Source organism: Octopus bimaculoides, chromosome 2 (assembly GCF_046866305.1).
Source record: "Octopus bimaculoides isolate indiv1 chromosome 2, ASM4686630v1, whole genome shotgun sequence".
Classification (NCBI taxonomy): Eukaryota; Metazoa; Mollusca; class Cephalopoda; order Octopoda; family Octopodidae; genus Octopus; species Octopus bimaculoides.
This window is the reverse complement of record NC_142929.1, coordinates 111,072,000-111,099,499: the sequence shown is the minus strand read 5'-3', so window position 1 is coordinate 111,099,499 and position 27,500 is coordinate 111,072,000. Positions and strand designations below refer to the sequence as shown.

Genomic DNA, 27,500 nt, shown 5'->3' with positions numbered 1-27,500 from the left:
TCCATATACCATTTTACTAATTTCAGTCATCGAACTGAAGCTATTTTGCCCTGCAACAATTCACAGTTTTGACTCCTTTTTAACATTCCGCTCTCATTCGCTATTCCCAATTAAACTTGAACTGCACCACAAAGCAATTAGTGCTGCATGATTTTGCTCAGACAGCACCTTCTAAACAAATGTAGCAAAAATGTACACATCAGCCATGTACTGAAGAATAAAGGCAGCAACATTCTGCGTACTGGCAGTGAACATTCATTCTTTTATGACCATCCATACGACTCCAGAAGTGCAGGGCTTGCATGTTTCAGTAGACCTGTAACCAGGAACATTCTACATACCACAGAAATTTAACGTATGGGGGGGGGGGGGTGCATGCACGCATGAGAGTGCACATGTGTGTGTGCGCTTATTGATGTGAAGTCCATGTAATTTACTTCCAAGGACATCAATATAAAGTGTTAAATTAAAAATACTTAAATTGATTATATTTGGATGTTTATCTTACTGGTATTGAATGGCAAGTGAATGGACACAGCGGAAATACGCTGTTTTATTTTTAAACTGAAATAAAGAAAGGAAGTATGACTATATCATTTAGTGGAACATTGTAAAATGGTAAATGTTAACACATTTATGCACTCTAATTAACTCTTAAGTAAATTCATGCATTAATACATTATTCTACTTCTATCCATAACAGGTACGACTCCTGTTGGTGGATTGTCTGGCGAAACAAATCTTGGAATTATGAGAGCAAAAGGTGTTTGTTCATGTGATGCGAAATACGTGTGCCACTGCGTACCTCAACCAGTAATTGAACTGAATGAAACTAAAGTTATTGAACCAGTAGAGAAATTTAATAAATCAGAGAAACCTAAGTCTACACTCAGAACTATTGATGCAGTATCGAATGGTATGTTACCCATTATATTTATCCAATTACTCACATCTTATAGTATTCAGTTCTTCGACTACTACTGTTCGTGACAAACATTAATTAAAATATTACCTTTACAAAGTAATACTCGAGTTCGATTGAAATTTGAGCTTTAAAATATTACCTTTACAAAGTAATACTCGAGTTCGACTGAAATTTGAGCTCTAAGTTTTCTCATCATATGTTATTAAGATGATGACTTTGAGTATAAGTGAATAAGTGCTAAAGATTAGAAAGTTTTTTTTTTTTATATCAGTGTGACTTGATCAAAATATTTAAACACTCGTTTATCAAGCATTAATGAATGGCGGCAAAAAAGTACAAGGATTTGTTGTATATAAAATTTGATGGCTGTTAAATTTTAACTTCTTTATAAAGAACAGTTGTTTTAGCTCACATTATGACTAATGGGCTGAAAGATATATAGTGGTTAAATTACAAGAAACTAAGAAATCTGTTGCAATGCAATATTGGACAGATGGACGTAACCCATTAAAAACCATTGGATATATATAGAAATGACATACAGTTAAAAAATGCAAGAATCCTTTGTATCACCACTCATTTCATTTTCAAATACATAACCAAGAGACTAAGATGAAAACAATTTAAAACATGTTTATCATATGTAAACATAGCAGTCTTAAATCTAATATTCTTCAAGTTTTTATAAAAATTATTATTCTACTAGCATTTAAAAAATTAGTAAAGAAGCACATTCATATTTTCTAGAAATGCCTGAATGCCAAAAGAATATATTTACCTCGCTTTTAACATATTTATATATTACTACAAGTATTGTGGTTGCTTAACATGACTACATACGTTTCAAAGCTAAATATTGCAATCTTATGGTGATCACCACCTTTATATTTTTTAGCTTAACTATCCTATTTTTCTTTACCATTAAAGCTGTGGTTCAGAAAAACGAATCGGATATTTGTGACCGAATATGTGAATCAGCAATGGCGACAGTGTTTGGATGTCTCGTGGTGATCTGTTTTAGCAGTTTCGCTATCTGGTGGCTAGTAAAGAAACGTCGACTCCGCTCAGATACCTTAAAGCATGTTGGCAGCGTTGTATCTGTATCGGCAGCACCATCTGACTATGTTGGAGATCAAGAGAGACAGATGCATCTCCACCATTACAATTATTCCTGTCACAAGGGACCAAGCGATGGGTTTTCTGTCACCACTGACGTAAGTATGATTTAAAAAACAATTACAAATGATTCTCCTACAGATGGCATATCCCGCAGTAACGAAGTTGACATTTATATAGTTTAGAAAAACAATACGCTCTTGAATATGAGCGGATGCATGTATGTATGTATGTATGTATGTATGTATGTATGTATGTATGTATGTATGTATCTAGCTAGCTAGCTAGCTATCTGTCTGTCTGTGAGTCTGTCTGTGTGAGTCTATCTGTGTGAGTCTGTCTGTGTGTGTCTGTCTATCTATCAACCCATCTATCTATCTATCTATCTATCTATCTATCTATCTATCTATCTATCTATCTATCTATCTATCTATCTATCTATCTATCTAACTATCTATCTATCTATCTATCTATCTATGCATTTTCATACGAGTGTGTGTGTTGAAATTTTCATAAAAATAGACATAAATTTATTTATCCTTCCACAGCTAAGTTGATGATAATGATGTTGCTGTGTATTTCCCAATAAGAGACATTTGTAATTCCTAAATAACTTGAATTCTTTTCAAAGTGGTGTATAGGAAGGCTAGACTGAGCCAAATAGATTAATTCTGTGCATATACGCATGTGCATGCGTGTGAGTGCACAAATCTGCTTAAATATATGATGTGAACTTTTAATTTTGAGTTGCATTTGACACAAATTGTTCAATTAGTTGATGGTGCCGTTTTGCTGCTGAACTTCTGAAATACCTCTAAATACTATATTTAATTTATCAAGTCAATCACAAATTTAATTCGCATAAGAAATATTCAGCAGCATGGATATACCTATTAGAATCAGATAAAGAAACTGCAACAGAGCTGCGACTAAAGTTGAAAGTGATAGTCTTAGAGGTTATGAAGACGAAATAATAACGGGTAGGCAATTATATACTCTATGCAGAAGCGCGCTCGAATTCTACTGCTTCTTAGTTAGTTACATAAAAATAAAATTACATATTACATGTTTTCATTTCAACTATTGCCTTTGTGAGAGATAGCTTATATACACAGTTCCATGTTGTGTTTATTCTCTATAAAATGCCGTTTATTCATTTTTGCATATGCCTGGTTTCGTATGTCTTTTGAATATTGGGGTTGCTTCGTTCGACTAAAACATTAAGGTAGTGCCCTAGCATGGCCGCACACTGATGACTGAAACAGATAAAAGAATAAAAGAACATGAATATATATATATATATATATATATATATATATATATATATATATATATATATATATATATATATATATATATATATACATATATATATACATGTATATATATTGCGTGTATGTGTGTGTATGTGTTTGTGTGTGTGTATGTATAGATATTTACAGATGTAAGTATGTATATATATATATATATATATATATATATATATATATATATATATATATATATATATATATATATATATATATATGTATATGTATATATGTATATATATATCTATTATATGTAAGTATGTACGCATGTATTTGTGTGTTTGCGTGTTAAAAGTGGTATTCCTTTCGTGTTTTCCACTCAGTCATAATTATAATTGAATTATATATCAGATTACACCATGCATAATATATACTTGCATATATTTTACAATTCTTATATTATAATATCCATTCATATTCACATACATATACACATGCAATAATATATGCATATGTACACTCACACACACGCGCACACGCACACGCACACGCACACGCACACGCACACGCACACGCACACGCACAAAAACAGACACAGACATATGCACATATACATAATTCTGTATATTTTCACGTCTTTCATTAGCAGATAGACAAAAAATGGGGTTTCCCACGCAAGAACTTGATAATCGAAGAAGCGCTCGGTGAAGGTGAATTTGGAATGGTTATGAAAGCCCAGGCTTTTAATATAGATGGTAAATCAGGATACACGACTGTAGCAGTAAAGATGCTAAAAGGTAAGAACAACTTTCACAAATTTTGTAATGTAGTATTCTTTTCTCTGTTCAGAGAAATTGTAGGATAAGTTCTTTTACATTACTAGAGGTGCAGGTAAAGAAGTCGGTGACGTGATGAGTGCCAGTGAAGATGGTGGTGTTGGAGAGGTAGGGGCAGGTACGACAGCATAGGAGAGAGAAGGGGAAGGAGCCAGGCTGGAAGGCAGGGTAGGGAAGAAACTCGGGTCATGCAGGTTATGGGCTCGTTTGAAGTGGGAAGGGGTAGGGTAGGGGTTCGACTGTAGTCGCCGGAAGGTTCGGAAAATGGTGCTTTGGAGGGGCAGGGTGGAGAGGTGGTAGGTGAGGGGAAACGGGAAACGATAAGGATGGGGTGGGTGCGAGGAGAAAGAGCAGAGGCACGGTCCACAGATCGTGCCCGGGCAAGGGCAGTGTGGATAATGATGAGGGGATATCCACGTAAGATGAAGTGGCGAGCCATGAGTTGAGACTGAGTCTCAAAGTCGTGGTTGTCACTGTAGAGCCTGCGAGAAATTGGGAGTAGGGGATGGAGAAAATGGTGTGGGTAGGGTGAGAGGAGGAGAAGTTAAGGTAGGGCTGTGAGTCAGTGTGTTTGTAGTGGATGGAGACGGTGAAAGTGGAGTGGTATATGCTGACAGATATGTCGAGAAATTCGACGGAAGAGTTAGAGTTAGAAACGGAAAGAGTCTAGATCTTCGCGAGGGAATGGGGTCGCGCTGATAAGTCATCGATATAACGAACATATAGCTTGGGTGTGGGACCAGTGAATTGTGAGAATATTTGTGACTCATCATTGTCAACGAACAGATTCGCATATTTGGGGTCCATTCTCGTTCCTATGGCCATTCTCGAGATCATGTTGGTAAAACTCCCTGCGAACGAGAAGCTGTTGAGGGAGAGGACAAGTTCGGACAAACAAAAAAGTGTGGAGGTGTCAGACTCAGGGTCTGGGCGATGGTCAAGAAGGTGTTTAACCGGAAGAAGGCCTTCAGTGTGTGGGATTGCCCTATACAAAGATTTAATGTCGAGTGTGAATAGAAGTTGAGAGGGGCCAGAAGGGAAGGGGAAAGAGCTAAGCAGACGGAGAATATGATTGGTATCGTGAATATGTCAGGGGAGGGAAGCCACTAGGGGGAAAGGACACGGTCGAGGTATTTGGAGATCATTTCAATGGGGCAGTTGCAGGCGGAGACTATGGGGCGGCCAGGGTTGTTGGGCTTGTGGATTTTGGGGAGTAGGTAAATAGTGGGGGTGCGTGGGGTACGGACAATAAGGTTGGAGGCGGTGGGAGACGGTACGAGGAAATGAGGTAATGAATAGTGGAGAACACAGTCTGTTAGTAGTTAGGCGTGGGGTTGGAGGGGAGAGGGCAATAGAAAGAGGTGTCTTGAAGTTGACGAAGAGCTTCAGGCCTGTAAAGGTCTGTGCACTACACTGCTACAGCTCCACCCTTGTCGGCCGGTTTGATGACAATATCTTTGCGGCGTCGGAAACATCGAAGGGCCGAGAGTTCGGCCGGGGAGATGTCGAAATGTTGGGGACGCCTGCGAAAGTTGAACCGGTGGCAGATGTTTGCAAATTGATCAACTGCTTGGAACTGGCCAGGAGCCATTAGATGCAGGTGGAGTGTTGTGGAATAGTGCATGTAGCCTGACGTGGCGCACAAAGTGTTGGATATCAGCACGGGTCTGAAACTCGTTACTGGGCGGAGTGAGAGGGATGATGCGCAGACCCTTACGAAGAAGAGAGTACTCCGATTCAGAGAAAGGGAGATCAGGAGGAATGGTAAGAACAGGCTGAAGCAGGGGAGAGTGAGTTAGGTGGGAGGAGGGTGGGGGAGGCGGTGGAAGGCTGGGAGAAGAGAGACGATGAAGTGGTGTGTGTGTGTGTGTGTGTGTGTGTGTGTGTGTGTGCGTGCGTGTGCGTGCGTGTGCGTGCGTGTGCGTATGTACAGACGTAACGACTGATGTGGTTGTTAATATACTTTTTACTTTTGGAAAACGAAATCCAAAACGAAAATCCCAAGCACATCCAAATCTGTGAGAGTGTTAAGAATGAATATACGCTTCACTGTTTTGATTCTCTCTATTTTACCAATGCTTTATACACACACACACACACACACACACACACGTATATATACATATCGACACAGAGAGGGAGGGGGAGAAGTAGAAAGATAACTAATTTTTCAGGTTTAAGTAAGCTTCATTGAAACACTAGGAAATATTCATAAATTTACACAACTCTTTATATAATATGCTTTTTAACACTGCGTGCCATGCCCATATAATTAATAATAATTAATAACATCTATCTATCTATCTATCTATCTATCTATCTATCTATCTATCTATCTATCTACCTGTCTGTCTGTCTGGCTGGCTGGCTGGCTGGCTGGCTGGCTGGCTGGCTGGCTGGCTGGTTGGCAGGCAGTCTGGCTGACTGGCTGGCTAAAATATCTATGTGTTCTACTTTCTCATTTTAATGTATGATTTTAGAGTGTGCGTCAATAGCTGAGTTCCGTGATCTCTGGTCTGAGTTTAACTTATTGAAAGAAGTAAACCATCCTAATGTCATTCGCCTTCTCGGTGTATGTGCTCATAGAGGTAAGTACTTGTATTTCTTGAAAATTTTATAAAGTGGTATTGAAGTAAACTGGGATTTCTAAAGATTAATTAAAACGATGAATGTCGCAGTAACTTGATGTGTTATACTAAGGTTACATGCATCGATAAACAATATTGAGTATGTTCTTGTGAGTAGTCGAACCTTCACATATATTTGAACAATCACAAACTCAGTTACAAAGATGTTAATAAAACATATTTAGCTATTCAATTTTGTCTCTGTAGTTATAATAGTTTTGTTGTTGTTGTCTAAATTTGTATCACAAATGAATGTTTTACAAAATGTTGCAATATTTTGCAAGAATCAATTTGGAACCGTAAACGTTTTATGAAATAATAAGACAATATTTCGACACTTCGTGTCTTCCACAAGTTCAAAATAATCATTTCAAACTTTTTTACCTTCTGGAGGAGTAATATCAATCCTTAAATATTATTGTTGTTGTTGTTGTTGTTATTGTTGTTGTTGTTATTATTATTATCTTCAGGGCCCTTTTACATTATTGTTGAATACTGTCAACATGGCTCACTGAAAAACTTCTTACGTAAACATCGACAAGCAGCTTGTAATAGAACAGCAAGAACACCCGAAGAAATAAAAGCAGATCTTAGTGTTATTTTGACCACAAGAGACTTGCTTTCATTTGCCTGGCAAGTATGCAAAGGGATGAGATATCTTTGTCAAATGAAGGTGAGTATCTTAGAAGATTACTTCAAGATATGCTCTTTTAAGGTATATTGCTAACCTAAGATGTGTTTGGTGCTAAACTAGAATGTGTTTGGTGCTAAACTAGAATGTGTTTGGTGCTAAACTAGAACGTGTTTGGTGCAGATAATTTTATTCTGAAAAAGTATCATCATTATGTGTCAAAGATCATTGGAATATACAGGGTGTCCACAAAGTCTGAGTACATAGAGTAAATAAAATCATAACAAACAATTAAATATAAGAAAGAATAATTTCTTAAAGTATGTGTTAATCCGCATGTGGGAAAAGTGAGTAAATAAGATCATAACATAAACAATTAAATATAAGAAAGAATAACTTCTTAAAGTATGTGTTAATCCCATGTACCCAGACTTTGTGGACACCCTATATTTTATGATAGAATATTTGTGACCAAATTCAAATTATTCTGACAAATGGGCTATGTTAAAATTATATATTGTTTATCCTTTTCCTGCATCTCTAACGCAATTTCTTTGTGCTACCGTCACTATAGTTCTCTTTTATGAAAAGAAATCTACATGAGTTCAGTATTAATGCAAATATTTCTTAAAATGGTGACATTTTTCAAGCACTTCCACAACAATCTCATCATTTATATCTTGGTTAAGTAAGCATTAATCGAAGAGATTTTTCAATGCTATTCAATGTCACGGCCATACTGTTTTCTAATAAAATTCATATAAAATTTTTAAAACTTTAGAATGTTTTAAGATAACCATTTTCAGCTGAATACTAATTCCTTTTCAATTGTTTGACTATAATTTATAAAACAGAATTTGATACATCTGTATTGTGTCGTAGAGTCGTTAGAGCGTTGGATAGAATACTTCGCAGTATTTGTTCTGGCTCTCTGTGTTCTGAGATCAAATCTTGACAAAGTCACCTTTACCTTTCATCTTCGCGAGATCAATGAAAATTACAAATCCAGGGCAGCCGAATGATGGGACTGTTAGTGCGTGGGGTTTTGCTTTACGATATCGTTTCTGGCTCTTTACATGCTGAAAGGAGCGTCAGCTATGACACTGTCTGCCCAAAGACGGTAACCTTTCTATTGAATAACATCTGTGGCATGGCTTGGAGAGGATTGGATGTATGAGCAACTACAAGTGTCGCTCTGTGAAACTTGTCCAGGTGTGAGTTGAAAAATCGTCTGATAATAAACCACCATATATATATATATATATATATATATATATGTGTGTGTGTGTGCGCGTGTGTGTGTTTGCATTTTTGCATCAAATATGCATATATACTTCACCGATGCATAAAGGCAAAGACGATAAATATCGGCGAGAAAATCGAAAGAACATTGTCGTTCAGGATGCAGTGAACCAGTTATTAGCCTGTTGGAGATCTATAACCTACGATACTATTCTTCATAAATTGCTATGTTGATAAATATATAAATAAATAAAAGTGTAGTTATGTTAGAACAACGCATTTCTTTAAACTGATGCACTTATTTCCATGCGAATTTATATTGCAGTTAGTCCACCGCGACCTTGCTGCCAGGAACGTGCTCATGGCTTCAGGAAATCTTATCAAAATTTCGGATTTCGGTCTCACACGTGATATTTATGAAGCTGATGCCTACATGAAAAAAAGTAAAGTAAGTTAATTTTTCGTTCGATAACTCAAGCCGTACTTCATACACCTTACAAGCTATCTTCATCTTGGAATGTAATTGCTACAGATTGTAATCATTTAATATTTAAAAGATTACCAATACAAATTAATCCCTGGAAGATTATTCATTTGATGTTCTATTCTTTTCTATATCTTTAAATTTAGTTTTGAAAAGATAAGGATTAACGATATTTAAATTACGAGGAAACAGCGGGGGGGGGGGGGGGCACAGAATAGCAGCGAGTTAGCATGGAGTTTATTATTAAATCATAAAATATTTAATATAATTATAAAGATGTCTCGGACAAGTATTGGAGTGATTAATGTCTACTAATCCCGAATCAATTTCTGTGAACTATGAGCTTAATATTCTTAAGTAAAATAATTCACAGGTAACTTTCCATCTATGTGCGAACATTTCAGTGTATACCTAAATGTATGAGATAATAAATGTTCCTTCCATATTTTGTAAATGCATGTATATGTGTGTCCTTACAGAATTATTAGCGGTTGTCTGATATATATATATATATATATATATATATATATATATATATATATATATATATATATACATATATATGTGTGTATGTATGTCTATGTATATATGTATGTGTGTATATATATGTATATATGCATGTGCATGTGTATCAATTTATATATGTATGTGTATATATATGTATATATATGCATGTGTATGTCTGCATATGTATGTATGCATGCATTTACGCATTTATGTATGTACAAAATTCTAACAGCATTTTAGATTTGTCTCGGTGTATGGAATTCTGTATCTTAGTATAAGGTTCACATGAAAGTGTAACAGCAAAAATTGTGTATTTCCAAATTTACGCGCATATAGCTGCAAAAGGGAAAGGCGTATTTTAAGTAATTGAACACTAAAAGCAAGGAATGTAAGTCACAGACGTTTCAAATCTTGTATATAATCATGATAACACACCTACAACGCAAATTGATAAAAAAGAAATTGATTTTTTGTTTTATTATTGAATATAAAACATTGAAATGAATTTACAAAACATTAGATTTCACTATTTGTGTCCCTTTCTATCTGCTCATCTCTCTACGCATATCTATCTATCTATCTATCTATCTATCTATCTATCTATCTATCTATCTATCTATCTATCTGTCTGTCTGTCTGTCTGTCTGTCTGTCTGTTTGTCTGTCTGTCTACATACATACATACACACGCTCACACGCTCACACGCTCACACGCACATATGAGAATGCATGTTGTATTGTGTGCGTTGTATAAATATGTCTACGTCTGTTAATGTATTAACATCTCTTTATAATATTAGCCGAGACAATTGTTTCAATTGTCCGACAAACGGGAGCGTGAAACTCTGAGTAACAGTTCTGTAATAGTTTTGCAGATTACACTACCTTTAGTATTCGAGTACTATTTTTTCCACCTTGTTTTGCACTTACGTACTCACCTGTGTGTGTGTGTGTGTGTGTGTGTGTGTATACATACATACATACATATATATGTACATATATATATATATATATATAACTGTATATGTATATAACTATATATATATGTATATAACTATATATATATATATATATATATATATATATATATATATATATATGTATGTATGTATATACATATGTATGTGTGTATATATATATATATATATATATATATATATATATATATATATATATATATATATATATATATACGTAAATATGTGTGTGTGTATATGTACAGATATACACATTGTGTGTGCGTGCGTGTGCGTGTATCCGAAAATGTATACACATGTTTGAATCTCTTGAACTCCAATCGACTTTACTAAAATACGTGTCATTTTAAATGACCTCCTCTGTAATATATCAAAATCCATTATATCAAACTCAGAAACAGAACATGAAACATTGTAAAATTAAATAAAACAACCTAACAGCTGACATGCAGACGTCAAGAGAAACAAAATAAAAAGGCTGCTTAAAAGGAAAAAGCATCCAATAAACAAAAGATATAAATAATAAGAAAGTAAACCAATCTAAACGTGCTAGGCTCTCTTCTACATTTTCTCATTAGCGAATAGGTTAGTAAATGTTTGTCAATCGCCTTGGTTATTTGCTAAAGCTCACCACTGTATCAATATGGCTGACATCAATGTTAATGTGAGCTGATGAAACGATGGAAAGCTGATTGTACTACATCGGCAGATGTATGTTTGTATTCAATCGTGTGTTGGGACGTATGGTAAAAAAGTACACGACGACATGTATGTTTGTGCTTATTAGTATTTTACTCAGTAAAAGGGAATACGTGTATAAAGTGAATGCATGCGTGCTTGTACTTGTGCATATGCATTTCAATATTGTCGTTGTAGTCAAAAGATATTTGTCAGCGATATTTGTCAAAAACTCATACTACTATTTCATATAAGCACATTTCTCTCCTTTTCTCCTCCCTCTTTCTCTTTCTTTTCCTCTTTTTATCTGTCTGACTGTTTGTAAGTCCGTCTAATTGTTTGGATGTCTGTCTATTTGACGACTATTTGCTGATTGATCTATTATCTTTTATGTTTTTCCATTTTTGCAATTCTCCTCTCCTTGTGCATTTGTTTACTATTGCTTCGTCTCTTCTCTACACATCGCCCTCTCTCCTCTTCTTCCCCTTTGTGTGTATGTGTGTGCATGTGTGCATGTGAGTGCGTGCCCGCGCGTGCCCGCGCGTGCATGCATGGTGTGTGTGCATACTTGGTTAACTTAAGTTTGAGTGGATGGTAAATTCATGCACAGTTTCTAAATATAACGAAATGTGGTGATGTAAACATTTATATGAAAGAGAGAGAGAGAGAGAGAGGGGGGAGAGAGAGGGGGGGGAGAGAGAGGGGAGAGAGAGGAGGAAGTGGGAGAGAGAGGAAGAGGGAGAAAAGAGAGGAAGAGAGAAAGAGGGAGAAAAGAGAGAGAGAGAGAGAGAGAGAGAGAGAGAGAGATAGAGAGAGACGTTTTAGTTGATTCCCAAACGATACTCAAATTGATGGGTTCTGGTATTATTACACTTATATAGCGAACGCTTCCAAAATGAACATAAATAATATATCAGACATTATAGAGGTTAGCGCGAAAAGACAAGGATTCAGTTCACCGGCATCTAATATTTATATATTTTTTCTCACTTGTACGCTTTGGATTTCATGTTTCAATTTCTTAAAATTCTCTCCTCTCTCTCTCTCTCTCTCTCTCTCTTTTTCTCTCTCTCTCTCTCTCTCTCTCTCTCTCTCTCTCTGCATATGAATGACATGTATATATATGTGTGTGGATGTATTTTGTATAATATATATATATATAAATATGTCTATATATTTACATGCACGCATGCACACACGCACGGGCACACGCGTACATACACACCTACGGTTTTTATTAATTACTTGGGACTCTGCAGTGTTACTTGTGTTTGTTGCAATTGCAAACCGATTGAACTTAGGAAGAATATGCAATTCCAAGAAAGTTAAGCAGATCTGCACCCTGAATACTGTATAAAGACTAAATGTACCATCCGCAAGCTGAGTTCGCTTTACTTATTGAAAGTCATCGATAGAGTAATAATACACATAAAAAAGAATCACACATATACACGTATATATGCATGCGTGTGTATATACACACATACAAATACTTATGAGTGATTTTATGTATACTTTTCTTATTTATATATATGTGTACGCATAGATATATATATTGATTTAGGTGTGTTTTTAATTTAATGCAGGACTTTAAGTATATGCATGAGTGTATGTACATGCATATGTATGTATAAATTTATGTTTATATATCTGCATGTTTGTATATATAATATATAATACACAAACACACATGTGTATAAACCTACATAGAAGACATGGAGATGTGGCAAATTTAATCATTTCTCCGGCGATTGAAAACTATCATTGTTTCGGCCTGCTAAACCATCATTCAGTCATGCTTAGCTGGTCGAAACTTCGAAGTCTCTATCAATTGCATTGTTGGGATCTTTTCTGTGGAAATTTTAAAGTTTAGTGAAAGTTATAAAATTTGGCGTATTGATGTAATTTTCCACGATGAATCTCAGGGGCCAATTCACTTTTCCAGAAATTAAAAAAAAAGTTACAAAGGTTTAAAGTTTGATAATTTTTCCCAGTCTTTTTCATAAATGGTGCATTTGAAAGGTACGCGTGCGTCATACAATCTTCACATGTTGTCAACTGCAAACAAATGAAATATTGACTGAATTCTGCTGTACGCATGGCCTTCATAACTTGTTTATTTTTCGGGATTTTCAGAAAATTTTGCATATTTTTATTCTACACAAGAGAATTCATACGATTATGCAAAAAAAAAAAAAAATAAGGAAAGAAAAAATTTGATGCGCGAATTAAGGCCTGCTTAGCACATCTCAAACCACCTCATACCTCATGCAGTTTAAGCATTTTATAAGCGAAAAATGACCCAGTGGGTAAGCAGCTCCGTAACCGCTTGGCTTGTTACTATATGTCTGTGGCTTTGGATAGGCTAAATTTACTCAAAATTTGCAAACTTTATTTATTGATTGATGGCAAAAATGAATTTCCTGTCAATGATTACCATACAAAACTGCATCGACATATCAAATATGAAATCAATTGGAACGAAAATTGAAGAAATTGAAAAATGGCAGCCCAAAAGAAACGATCCCATTATTGTTAAAGAATAATAATTTCGTTCTCTACCAAGAGTAATGAGCAATCCCTGTTTAATGTGAAATTGCTTTTATTATAACATAAAAGCATAAATTTCCGCGCGTGTGTGTGTATGTGCGTAATATATATATATATATATATATATATATATATATATATATATATATATATATATATATATATATATATATATTATACACTTCAACATGTGTGTATGTGTGTGTGTGTCTATATGTTAGTATGCATATTTACGTATGTCTACATTTGTGTGCATATTGTGTGTGGCTACACAAATGTTTATATGTATCCATTAAGTTTTAATGAAAAAATTATATTAACATCAAGTAATACCATCTGTACTTAAAAACATCTGATTATATGTTGTGACTTCTTTAGAAGTCCTGCGACTTCTTTAGATATGTATTCTAGGTTATCAGACAAAGAGTGTTGCTCAAGTAGCTACCTTCCAAGTCTTATGATGTTATCAGCCTCATTTATGCAAACTTGGTCAAGGGATGTACTTCGACACGTAGGTAGAGACGATCTACGTCACTGCTTATGTGAAAATTATGTGTACTTGTTAGTATTTTTCGGGTTTTCATATCAATGGCTCGGATCTCATCAAGCAGCCCAAATGTTGGTATGAGTACTGGCACTGCAAACACATTGTGGGCCACTGTTTTATTGAATGTATGTATATATATATATATATATATATATATATATATATATATATATATATACACACACACACAAATACATATATATATATATATATATATATATATATATATATATATATATAAATATACATATATATTTAACCAAACGTCGATACACATACACATGTACACACATACACACACACACATATATATATACATATACGTATGTTTCTGTTTTAGGGACGCATTCCTGTTAAATGGATGGCACCAGAATCTTTATACGCCCAGGTTTATACTTCAAAAAGCGATGTGTAAGTAATATTTTTTTTATCATTTGCTACAACAGCAGATTATATGAGCCCGCGTGAATCTATGAACTATTTTGAATTTCCACTCAGGCAAGACTGTTTTGCTTATGTAAGATGTCATCATCATAAACTATCGTCTTCTTCTTCTTCTTCTTCTTCTTCTTCTTCTTCTTCTTCTTCTTCTTCTTCTTCTTCTTCTTCTTCTTCTTCTTCTTCTTCTTCTTCTTCTTCTTCTTCTTCTTCTTCTTCCGAAACACTTATTACTACACATCATAGGCTGAATCCTTAGCATATAAGGGACATGAGCTCAGAATCGAAAATTCCGAGATAATTGTACTCGTTTAGTTATATTGAAATACTCGCAGGAGTATTGCTGAAATGCTGAAAAGAAATGAATTGTACTGACTTCATTTATCAGTTATATAATATGAATATCGTACAGTCAATAAAATTATCATTAAACAATATATAAGTAGTATGAACCTTACGGGTTTGGAGCATATCAAATAGTTGGCAAATTCACTAAAATGCTTGGATGTGAGTAACAGAAACTGCCAGTTTTTTTCCATGATGCATCGAGTTCCATATGCCTAGTCTCATAAACCGAAATCCACTAATAAGAAAATCTATATGTTACTAGGAAATCTACCGATGTTTCTATGACATCAATCGTTTTTCATAAGTGATGCATTTGAAAGGTACGTGTACGTCATACAATTTTAAACAAGGTGTCTGAGTTAATACTATAGTTCATTGTATTATTAGTGCATCATCAAATGTATTTCCGTCTTGCACGATTTAAACTATATTCAGGGTAAGACGTCTTCTCAGCTCAGTAACTAAAGAAGTGTCCTAGGGTGGTCTTAACAGTGATCGCAAAAACGAAATAGAGAACTTACGAAACATTTTGTACTTAACATGTTACTGATTATAGGGGTAAATCATATACTTTGCGTTTTGCCAAGTTACAATTATATTAGACTGAGCAACACACTTTTAAATTTGTATCGTTAATTGACTGTATGCAGCAAGAATGCTAAGAAAAATGCATCGATCTCTTTGCCAGATGGGTAAAATTACTCCGCCTTCCTGTCAACTAGGCTATCTGCAACTGTTCATTTCATTAATATTTTTGTTTATAAATATTGCATCGATGTAATGTGTTGTTTGTAGTAATGCTTAATAATATTAATGATATTAAAATAGCAATAAGAGGGTTTGTTCTCTTTTTCAGTAGACACAAGATCTGTTTGTAGGAGAGGGGGAATAGGTTGCTAAAGTACGAAAGTATTTGTTAGTGGAAACAAAGGAAATGAAAGAGCGTCAGACAGATACCTTCTTTTATTTCATCCTCAAACAATTTACGTTCGCAACATTATTATTCTTGCTGCTCTTTGAGTGTACTTTAGTTGAAAATTGTACATACGTGTGTAACATTTGAAGTAAAACAATAGAAATTTTGAAATTACAGGTTTATATCTCACTAATTTCTCGCCTTCTGTATAAGAATATAGATTATAGAATAATATTGAAACGCTTGTATGCGACTATTCAACGCATGCGTTATTTTTTGCCTCAGTAAACATTTCCATTTTGACAGTTTCAGCTACGACTTTATTTCTATATTTGAATAAATAAAATTGTTTCTGTCTTTACAATCTCTAGATGGTCATTCGGAGTGTTGTTGTGGGAAATTATAACAATGGGTAAGTAACTTTTTAATAAAATTTCCAGATATTGTTTCATTTTTTTTTTTTTTAACAAATATATTTTAATACAAGTCATGAATCTTGTCTGTTTTAAACAATTCAACATTTGCCTGCAGCTTAACTTATAAAACTCACTATAATTTAGTTTTAATGTTATCATATATATTTTTTTAAAAACTGTAGGTTTCCGAATTGTAAGAGTGTTAGAGAGTGTTTGTTTGTTGCTGAAGTTTACTACAAGGACATATCTACAACAAAAACTATTTTTAATGTCTTTATCAAACCTGCTCTCAACAGGCAATGCGCAAATGCAAGTTCAATGCTGCGGACAGGGAACTATAAAATTAACTTGCATTATTGAGTTCAAATCTCCCTCTAAGCGTAATCAGATTATTGTTAGCAACGACGGAGTAAGTGCCTATATTATAGAAAACTTATCTCTTTCAACCAGACGACAAACATAAGAACGTGTGATGAAAAATGTACTTCGAATTAGTTTCCTCGCTAATTTATAAAGACTATAATTCACCTCAATAATAATAACACTGACATTCCTTACTCTAATATATGTTGACTGAGTGTTTCTGTTCACTAGAGTAATTTCATATTCCATGTAAATCAAACAAGGCTGTCATTTTCTTCTCCAGTGATATATTGTTTCAATGAATAAATTTATTGCGTATTATTACATATATATACCCAATATTTTATTTATTGTACATTCAGGGACTACCTCATTAATATCATTATCACTATGGCAAAAGATTATTAATGAAATTAATGAAAATACGTTTAATTTCAATTTGATGTGGGACTGTCATTTAAATGATGTATGTTTGCGATTGTAATCGAATTTGACCTGAAATAATTATACGTTACGAAATTTAAAAACGGCCATACGTTTCAAGGAGCTAAAGCTTTATCATCTTGTATACAAATAAGATTATATTCATATCAATGAGTTAACAAGAGTGATTTTATTTTAGCGTTTCAATAAAAGTTTCTGATGCAAAAATATCTCATAAAGACTATAATATTCTTATCTTCATGCTTGTCCGTTATGCTATATATATATATATATATATATATATATACACACACACACACACACACACACACACACACACACACACACACACACACACACACACACACACATATATATATATATATATATATATATATATATATATATATATATATATAGGTAAAATAAATTTTAGAGGTAATACTTGATAATTGCAAGCACCATTATATGCCAGATAGTGGCGGGGGTGAAAGAATGAATTAAAAACGTAAAAATAAAAACAGAATACAAAGGATTCCGCGGTACACGTGTTTCAAGCTTTATCGTCGTTGCATCATTATATTGGTATATAATTGATAGACAGGATAGTGTAAAGCTATCTTCAGCCGCAAATATATTCTTTCCCAAGTATTATATCACAAAGAAGAAGTCACCAAGAAAAACGTAAAGTAGAGAAAAACATGAGAGATAAAAAGGCTATGAGCGTTTAAAGGTGCTGTACTTATTGCCTCAATCGCTTTTTCTTTTTTGTGAATTACTTTTGTCTTCTACGTTGTTAAGTGTAAGGTTTAGCTATATTTGATGTTTTCTCGAAAAGAGCGGTACATTTGTTTGATATTACTTTACGTCTGTTTACTTGCAGTTGTGTCTCTAGTTGTGTGAGATAGGATTGAGGTTTGCTGCACAATTATGTCTGGTAAATGAAGAAAGGATACGATACAGATGTCATCTGCATATGCATTTTATCTATTTCTTTCATTGTAGAATCACGCAGTAAAACGCCGAACCACATAAACGACATCAGTGGCTATTGTAATTTCGACTGTGGCATATCCAAGCAATCTATCACCATCTCCAGTGACTTTTAAATCACGGGGATCAAAGCTTAAGTTTTCACAAGATTGTCGAGTTAATTAGGAAAACATTGGGTTCCTTATAAAGATGTAATATTTAACAATATATCAAGATAGATTTAAGACTGACATCTAATTATAAAGTGCTTTCATTAAAACTTTCCGATCTAAGCAAACGTCTCTACATGTTCAGCTACACCTACAAGCTAAACAATACTACTTGCTAAAGTTTTGACAGCTAATCAATTGATATTAACGCTTCAAAACTCAGCATAAATCAATCCATCTTCCTATCAATGTGTGTCTACCTATCTAATCATCTATCTATGCAGCTGTTCAATCTTCTTTTTTGTTGTATTTCTTTCTTTCTAGCTATTTATATCTGCATGTGTATGTGCATACATACACACATACGTGTGTGCGTATGCATATATATATAGATATGTATATGTATGTACGTGTGTGTGTGTGTGTGTGTGTGTGTGAGTGAGAGAGAGAGAGAGAGAGAGAGAGAGAGAGAGAGAGAGAGAAAGAGAGAGAGAAAGTATGAGAGAGCACAGAAATAATTTCCAAGAAATATTGGCAGACAGAATGAAAAAATAGACAAGGTGAAAACGGATAGAACGTCTTTGGTTTTATATTTGTTCAACCAGGGCTAAACAACGACGTTTCTAGAGTATGATTATCACTGGGGGTGGGGTATATGACATTTTTAGCACCGTAGAGAGAATAAAAACTGGGAACATTGCGACAATGTTATTGACTCAAACAGCATTGATTTTCATTAACATCTATGTATTATGTTTGGTTATATCTCAATGTAAAGGTTTTTTTTTTAACAAACTAATTAATGGATACTTGATTTAAATTTTATGCTACAAAATTACTTTCTTTGATATTTACTTTTTAAGAGGCACCATTGTTGTCAGATTTTATGCTTCTTACTTTATAAACAACTTTACTTGATGAGCACGCTATAACGTATTGTTAAACTCAAAGAATGAAGACTAGAATGTTGACTAGTGTCTGTCTTACGTAATTTCCATCAGTCGATGATTAAAGCATTTATCCATTTAGACAACAGTCAGGAGAGGATTTGAATTTAGTGCATGAAGAAAGAAGATATTAGCTATTATTACGATATTGATCCAAGCTACAATGATAAGCAAATTAGCAAAATCATCTTATGTTCACTTGAGAGTTCAATATGTTGGTTATAATCACGATATGCAGACCTCTTTGCTTATTGTCTAATAACTTATTTCTCATAAAGTTTTAATGAATTGCTACATGGTTTAATGAATAATAATTATAATAATTTCTATGTTGGAATTTAAAAAATATACTTCATATTTTGTAGGTGCAAACCCCTACCCAGGTATTCCACCAGAGAGACTCTTCAGTTTACTAAAAACCGGATACCGAATGGACAGACCAGAAAACTGCTCAGATGAAATGTACGTATAAACATTACTATTATCTGATGATAACTGTTAATATTTCATATATTCTGCTACTATAAAAGTTTTACGAGATGCAATGGAATGTCTAGCAGTATCGGTGGCCATATTATTTGATTTGATAAATACTTCCTCGGTGTTAATGCAAGATAAATTGTTATAATAATATTTTCATTCATTGTTGTCTTGGTAAAATTTAATATATTCTTCGATAAGAATTTCCATCTGGGGGTCAATGGTACGGAGTAGTAGGTGCCGTGCAGCTCGTTCTCATGAAGCAGAGGGGTAACGTCTGCTATAAATTCAGGTGTGGAATATTGACTCGCTGCATGATTTTCTCTGAAGTATTATAAGTCTTTAGTTGTGAACCAACAATATAAAGAGGAGCAAGACACACTTTTACTCATATATTTGTTAATACGAAGCAAATTTTGGTATTCATTAAAAACGTAATAACTGACATTTAGAGGAAATGTGTTTGTTTTTATTTAATCGGAAGAGAGAGAAAGCCTTTGAATAGTGCGGTCGATACGTTTGATGGCCAATCTGCAATCTTGTAGAGTGTGCAGGGACAAAATTCTAGGAAAGGAAGATCTAGAGTAGAAAGAATTTGGTGTGTAGTTTGGAGTGTGGCAGTGTTAGAATTATGAGATGTGAGACATCTTATATGGAATGCAGTGATATAATAACATCCCGCAGTTATTGATGGACGATGATATTTTTTCCGTTTGTTGCAGCTAGTGCTCTTCGCCCGCAGGACTGCAGTTGGTTGTGAGCTTCTGTTGTATGAGCAACATGAAATGCTATTCTCGAAAAGTAGGCATCAGAAACCTACTGCTCCGCCTATTATGGATTACAAGTGAAATATACTTGTTATCAACGGTATTTTAATCAATGTAGAATTAACAGAATTCCAACAAGCTGCTTAAAGTAAAAGAGTTTCTGTGTTGCAAGATGTGGTAGTATTGGTGTCTTGATTAAACAGTTCATAAAATAGGAGCACACAGTGCTAATTGAGTAAAGGTTGCATTTAAAAGTGAGAAAGAGGTCAAGAGTGATTTAAAGACCTTTTATCATTTTTTTTTGTTCGGGTTACAGATAGATGAGGTAGCTAATTAGTTTGAGCATCTTAAAATAAAGATAAGCTTCCTTGTGATCTTAGACTGCAATGTAGTTCCAACTCATTATTCTAATCATTTCTCAAAGTGTTGACATGAAGGTTTAATGCGCTTATTCTCCAAAAGGCTGCAACAATAAAGGCTGCTGCTGTCTTTTAGCGATATTAGCTTTTAATTCTTTTAAAATTGAACAAATCAATCTAAAGCAAATACTCATACGCATGCATATATTACATGTATATATGCGTGTAAAATCGCATATAAGGCATTTTCACTTACTTTTTCTTCTCGTGACAGATATTTGCGCTAAGTAATAAACGCCAACGGTAAGATATCATTGGAACACTGTGTACGATGATAATTAATTTAGTATAATAACACCAGGAAAAATTCAGCTTAGAATTAAAGACACGCCATGCATTTCCTGTACTAATCACTATCGATTACGTTCATTGTTTTCTCATATTTTATCTTTTACTTGTTTCAGTCATTAGACTGCAGCCATGCTGGGGTACCGCCTTGCAGAATTTGTAGTAAAATGAAATGACCCCAGTACTTATTTTTTATAAACCTGATACTCATTCTATCGGTCTCTTTGGGCGAGCCATTAAGTTACTGGGACGTAAATACACCAACACTAGTTGTCAAGCGGTGGTGGGGGACAAACACACACACAAAGGCAAATGCACATAGATATATACATATGTCTATACATACATATATATATATATATATATATATATATATATATATATAATATATATATATATATATATATATATATATATATATATATATATATATACGAATAGCTTCTTCCACTTACATATATATGAGAAACTTAATTTATCGCATAAATACAAGATCACATGAAGACTAATATAAGTCTCCTCTTTATATGGCAACATCTTCACATACCCGTTTATGTAAATATGAATATCTGCTGCATGATAAGCCAGTGGAAAAAGTTAGACTATATGAAACAATTATAAGCCGCCTTTAATTCAAACCTACATTTCCGTTTTGCTTTCAGTTACGCCATAATGCAAAAATGCTGGAAAACGGAGCCTGCTCAACGCCCATCATTTGGAGATTTGGCAGATATTTTGGACCGATTACTTCAAGAAAGAACAGTACGTCGCTTCGTTTTTTCCCTTACATTAATTTTATCACTGTAAATCAAGAGACATTGCGGTATGTTTCAATAAATGCTGAAGCCATCCCAGTTAACGTAAGTCTCTATAATTAGAGACTTGAATTTCATTCATCTTTACTTGCTTCATTTTTCAAATATGAAAGTTTTTGTATTTATTCTTTAAGGAATCACTACTTAGTCTTATATGAAGTGGTGATAATTGTATATTAGGTGCAAGTGAACCGATTACGTGATCCATTTTCAAACATAGGTTGAAAATATTTACCTTAAATTACGACATTAATACTATATTTAATCCTTTTTGAAAACTCACCAACTTTTTCTTTAAAAGTATAACGAAAGCATGACTCCTTTCAATTTCTTCCCATTAAATCAATATTTAAAATACTGCATATTATTTAACAAGAATACTAACTTCTTATTCATATGTTGGATCCCAGCTTAAAAACTATCTACTGTAATGAATATCTAAACAATTGTATTTTCTACATGCACAGTCTATTACAAAAATTCAGCAGATATTACACTGAAGTATCGTAAATATAACACAACAGTCCCCGCTCGATGGGCTCATTGATGCCGAGTATCACACAGGTTTATTCTCGAGAAATGTCTTTCAGTGACTTGGTCCTCAATGCAATAAAACTAATGTATTAAAAATAATGCATCATTTGATGGTAGTCTTCAATATACCTACATCGAAGAAGTGATTTTCTGAAATATCTTTTCCGCGAATTGTCGGAATTAAATTTTCTGTGTGTATCAAAATATAGTGTGCAACACTAAGTTTGGACGAAAAAATATTTCATTTTGATTAATATTTTTCTTTTGTTTTAGTAAATTTCTCATAGCGTATAAAAATTATTTTAAAAAATGGACAAAACATATTTATCACGTGAAAATATGAAATCTATTTTAAAAATTTATTTAGTGATATTAGGGGGGAAATGAACTGTGAAGAGAAGCGCCAAAATCATTACATTTCATGAAAACACCTCTATCACGAATTAGCAGATTGCAAACTAGGTAGAAATGGACCAAGGCAGTGTTACACGAATTATTAAGCAGTAAAAAGAGCATAGAAAGTGAAAACACTCGATCTGAAAATTGTAGTGGTCACAATCAAGATTACGATGAGTCAAATTTCGATCAAAACCCCTCGAAGTAATTCATGTGATGTTAAAAACCATCTTGGACCAAAAAGTGTTGGTGTTTCTTTACACATAGCGTAGCGGGCAATGTATGAAGCAGGCATCCATGCCGTTAAGGACTCCAAAATGTCCACTTCTTACTAAAAAATATATAGCCAAATGGTATGAATGGGAATTTAAACACCAGAACGGGACTGTAGAACAATGGAAAACAGTCAATTTTAGCAACGAGATAATGATTCAGATTATAGATGATTACTCAAATTTTGGATGATTTGTAGATGGTGATCCACTAACACCGGACTATTTCTAAAAAACACTAAATCATCCGGCGCAAGTAATGATCTGGGCATGTTTTTACTATGAAGGAACTAGATATAGTCATATTGTCGAAGGAAAGCTTGAGAATGAACATTACGTAAAGGACATCATTGAACGTTGTCTTTTGCAGCAAGTAAATGACGGATTTCCAAACTGTGGTGACATTTTTCAGCAACATAACACACCAGTTCATGTTAGCAAACGCTCAATGGATTTCTTTCATCAATATGGTGTAACACTGCTTGATTAACCTCCGTCTTCATCGGATTAAAATCCTCTCGAAAACATCTGGAGTATTTGCAGTAAGTGCATAAAGTCACTATGACCTCAAATAAAACAAGATATCATTTAATCTTTTATTCAAGTTGATACAGATGGTGAATTAAAGAAATGTGCCAAAATCTGGCCAGAAGAGTAGCCGATTTTCTTATTTCTTGCATTATTTTTTCTCTCTGCTTAATTTCACACGTCAATTTGAAAGTTATGTTTGTGTAATTTATTAAATTATTGATAAAACTTTAAAAATATATATATTTTGACTTCGTGGAAATTTGCTGTTTCTCATGTACGTACTGATGTTTTTAATACATTCTAAAATTCATCTAACACTGTCTTGCAAAAGACAATCTCTTGCGATGTTGATCTCAGCAAGGTTTATTTAATACTATTTTACTTCAATTGGTTAAGCCTTTTCCCTCCTCAAGATCCATGAAGCTGTTCGTAGACCAGAAGGTATTCACACCGTACCTCGATATTGTTCTTCAAAACATCTTGGACAAACATCAATTGTCATGTCAGTTGAATGGATAATCGAGTCGTATATGTAGGTTTCTATTCATGCTATATATACCTCACAGACCTTAACAACAAATAGAAAATCTCTGAAAAATATCTGAAGATATAAAAACAGACATTAACGTTACAATGCACCTATAAAAAAATTAGCAGCCATAGAAGGAAATAGGCCTGTGATAATGGATACATAATAAGAGACGTTAGATTAACAGGACTATCCTAAAATGAAGCCCTGCCTAATAATAGTGATGATTATACCAGTTTATATATGATGTCAGACACCAAATTCGGCATCTGTGTACATATTCATCATAAACCAATATATTAAAGAATCAGCATATATGTATTTTTGATTATAAATAAATAATCTCGAATATTTTTTTGAAAAACATTACTACAATGGTGTAAATTGTCATCCCATTGTGACATTGAAATAACAATAACTGATGTTCCTTTACAGGGTTACTTACAGATGGATGGTTTCCTGAAAAAGAATGAACGAGGAAACGGATTCAGTACTCCAAATAACAAACGGAGAGGTAAATACTATTTGAAAAATATATCCACGCCTTTCTTTTTATCGTTAAGAGCGTCGGGTGAAATGCCTTAGCAGTGTTTACTCCGTTGCAAGCATTCGGTTTAAGTCACCAGTTTGAGGATACTTTGCAATTTTGGAGGTTGTATAAAGTGTCATGACCACCTCCTGACTAAAAGATAAACACATGCGGTCCTCCCACATACACACATATACATATATCTATATATATATAAGCATATATGTATATGTATGTATATGCCATGCATACACACAAAACAATTGTCAGTTTTTCTGTTGACGTACGCAGCAGAAGACGAAGGGCTTGAACCAGCAGCGAGACGCTTTGAGATTCAGACAATGCATATTATAATCGAAAAGGGGATGAAAATACGATAATGATGATATCAGATTAACAAATAATCCTCCATTAATATCTAGTAATTTTTTGGTTTCATGCAGTTCCATGATGTTTAACTGCGATATGGTAAATAGAGCATGGTGATTGACTTAGTGGTTCCTAGTTTCATTCATGAAAAACATTGTATATATTTGACCTCAAAAGTGACGTAGGTGTCAGTGTGTTGATATGCAGGAGACATAATTTGACGATTGTATTAAGCCAAACAAGTGGTCTTCAGGCTAACCCTTTCCCAGCATTTTCAGACTAAATCTGTCTTTCATAAGATATCCAGCGAGTTGTTGCTTCATTAGCAAAATTTGCAAGCACAGAATTTTGCACCTGGACAAGTGTATTGTTTCTGGTGCTTTACCTTGTCATCTGATGGTATTCATTTGTTTTTAAGTTTCTCAAAAGGACAGAGAACATGATTCTGATAGATGTCAGCTATCAGGATCATGCCGTGCGGTTATAGATAAGGACAAGTACGGCACGATTTGGTGACGTATGCGCATGCTTGCAAGAAGACATTGATTTGCTTCAGAGATAGCAGATTAGGTAATTTAATTGTTATAATCGCTTTACTCAAGCTCAATGAAATTAAAAAAACACGCAATAAGAGATAATGACACCATACATATAAAGTAAACATATTTACATATATACATATGTGAATGTGTGTGTGTGTGTGTGTGTGTGTGTGTGTGTGTGTGTGTGTGTGTGTGTGTGTGTGTGTGTGTGTGTGTGCGTGCGTGTGTGTGTAGATAACTATATTTGCGTCGTCTATAAAAACCATTATGCTTACAGAATGATGGAAGACACTTAAGTTATATTAAGGTTGTTGTGTCCAAAGAATTTAACTGCTGCTCTGAGAAATGGATTACTAAGTGTCTTATATTATTTATTTAGTGTATTATAATAGCAAATGTTTGCAAATATGAATTCATGAATATTAAATTTCTTGGAATCTGTGCATTCATTGAATCATCAGAAACATAGTTTTCTGTGAAGATAGGGCTTAATATGTAGTTCATTGAATTGTTGCGAAAAAAATTGAGGAAGTACAACATATACAAGGGACAGTAACACTGCTAGCATTACATATACAACCAGAGAAGCGAAAACTTGTTGCTCTTACTATATTTGAGAATATTTGTGAATAGCATACGACAGTATTATGAAGGCGATAGTTGCTATCATCTGAAACAATGTATGTGGGGTCTATTGAATATAACTGACAAAGTAAAAGGAGGACGAATTGTCAATGAAATACGCATACGCATATGCATAAATAGATGTATGTGTGTATGTGTGCACAGAGGGTGAAGGGGCGAGACTATCAGCAATACCCCGTCTATCTGTGTTTATCAGTAACTCAGTATAATATAATCACATGAATTCATTATATGTTGGATAGGCAATGGCCCCAACCAGATCTGATTAAGGAAGAGGGCAAAATTTACCTTATGTTTTACAAATCTTTTCTCTCTCACTTTCTCCATTGTATCTCTCCTTCTTTTCTCTCTCTCTCTCTCTCTCTCTCTCTCTCTCTCTCTCTCTCTCTCTCTCTCTCTCTCTCTCTCTCTCTCTCTCATTGTGTGTATGCTTGTGTATGTATTTGTTGAGTTTTTGCCTGTCTATATGATATGTACTATTTGTTTTACCTTTTCACAATCATTTATTTCTTCTGCAACAGGTCACCATCCACATGTAAAGGATATAGAAGACCAGGATAGGTTTATTCATCCGACAGATATTAATGCCTACCTGATGCCAGTTGTTCATGATTATGCTAATCGAAGAGACATCGCTGAATCACTGAAAAGTGAACCAGAAACCTACGAACTGAAACATACAAAGAATACAGCTGCCAAATGAGAAAGGCTGCAGACTGAGAAACTTGTTAGTATTGGGCTCTCCCTTATTGCCGGATTTGATGAAAACACTGAAGTAGGGCACTCAGATTGCAAAGAAAAGGGCAATAAAGTGGAAGAGCTACATTAATTAATCATGGTGGCAACGAATAGACATTTGGTTTCTCAGCCATAGACGCCTTGAAAATACTACAACTTGGTTATATATGTATGAAAGGTTGATGTTATGCATTTATGTCTATGCGTATAATTATTAGTAATTACACACACTCACACACAGATAATTACACACACACATATATATTATATATGTATTTATGTGT

General features: G+C 34.2%; 1 protein-coding gene across 8 annotated transcripts in view; it reads left to right on the top strand.

The window, feature by feature from the left end:
• The window catches only part of LOC106879437 (proto-oncogene tyrosine-protein kinase receptor Ret), a 355,783-nt gene that overhangs the window by 328,255 nt on the left and 28 nt on the right, over positions 1–27,500 (top strand). For 7 of the 8 annotated variants that reach the window (XM_089347496.1, XM_052978606.2, XM_089347497.1 and 4 more), the window contains 12 exons: positions 704–916; positions 1,853–2,139; positions 3,938–4,088; positions 6,608–6,715; positions 7,225–7,427; positions 8,953–9,075; positions 14,710–14,780; positions 16,443–16,483; positions 19,728–19,824; positions 21,979–22,078; positions 24,829–24,907; positions 27,000–27,500. The exon at positions 27,000–27,500 is cut by the window's right edge and continues 28 nt beyond it. In XM_089347496.1, the coding sequence (XP_089203622.1) occupies positions 704–916; positions 1,853–2,139; positions 3,938–4,088; positions 6,608–6,715; positions 7,225–7,427; positions 8,953–9,075; positions 14,710–14,780; positions 16,443–16,483; positions 19,728–19,824; positions 21,979–22,078; positions 24,829–24,907; positions 27,000–27,181 (1,655 nt within the window). In that variant the 3' untranslated portion in view covers positions 27,182–27,500. The remainder of the gene's footprint in view (positions 1–703; positions 917–1,852; positions 2,140–3,937; positions 4,089–6,607; positions 6,716–7,224; positions 7,428–8,952; positions 9,076–14,709; positions 14,781–16,442; positions 16,484–19,727; positions 19,825–21,978; positions 22,079–24,828; positions 24,908–26,999) is intronic. The other variant, XM_089347499.1, reaches the window with a different exon arrangement.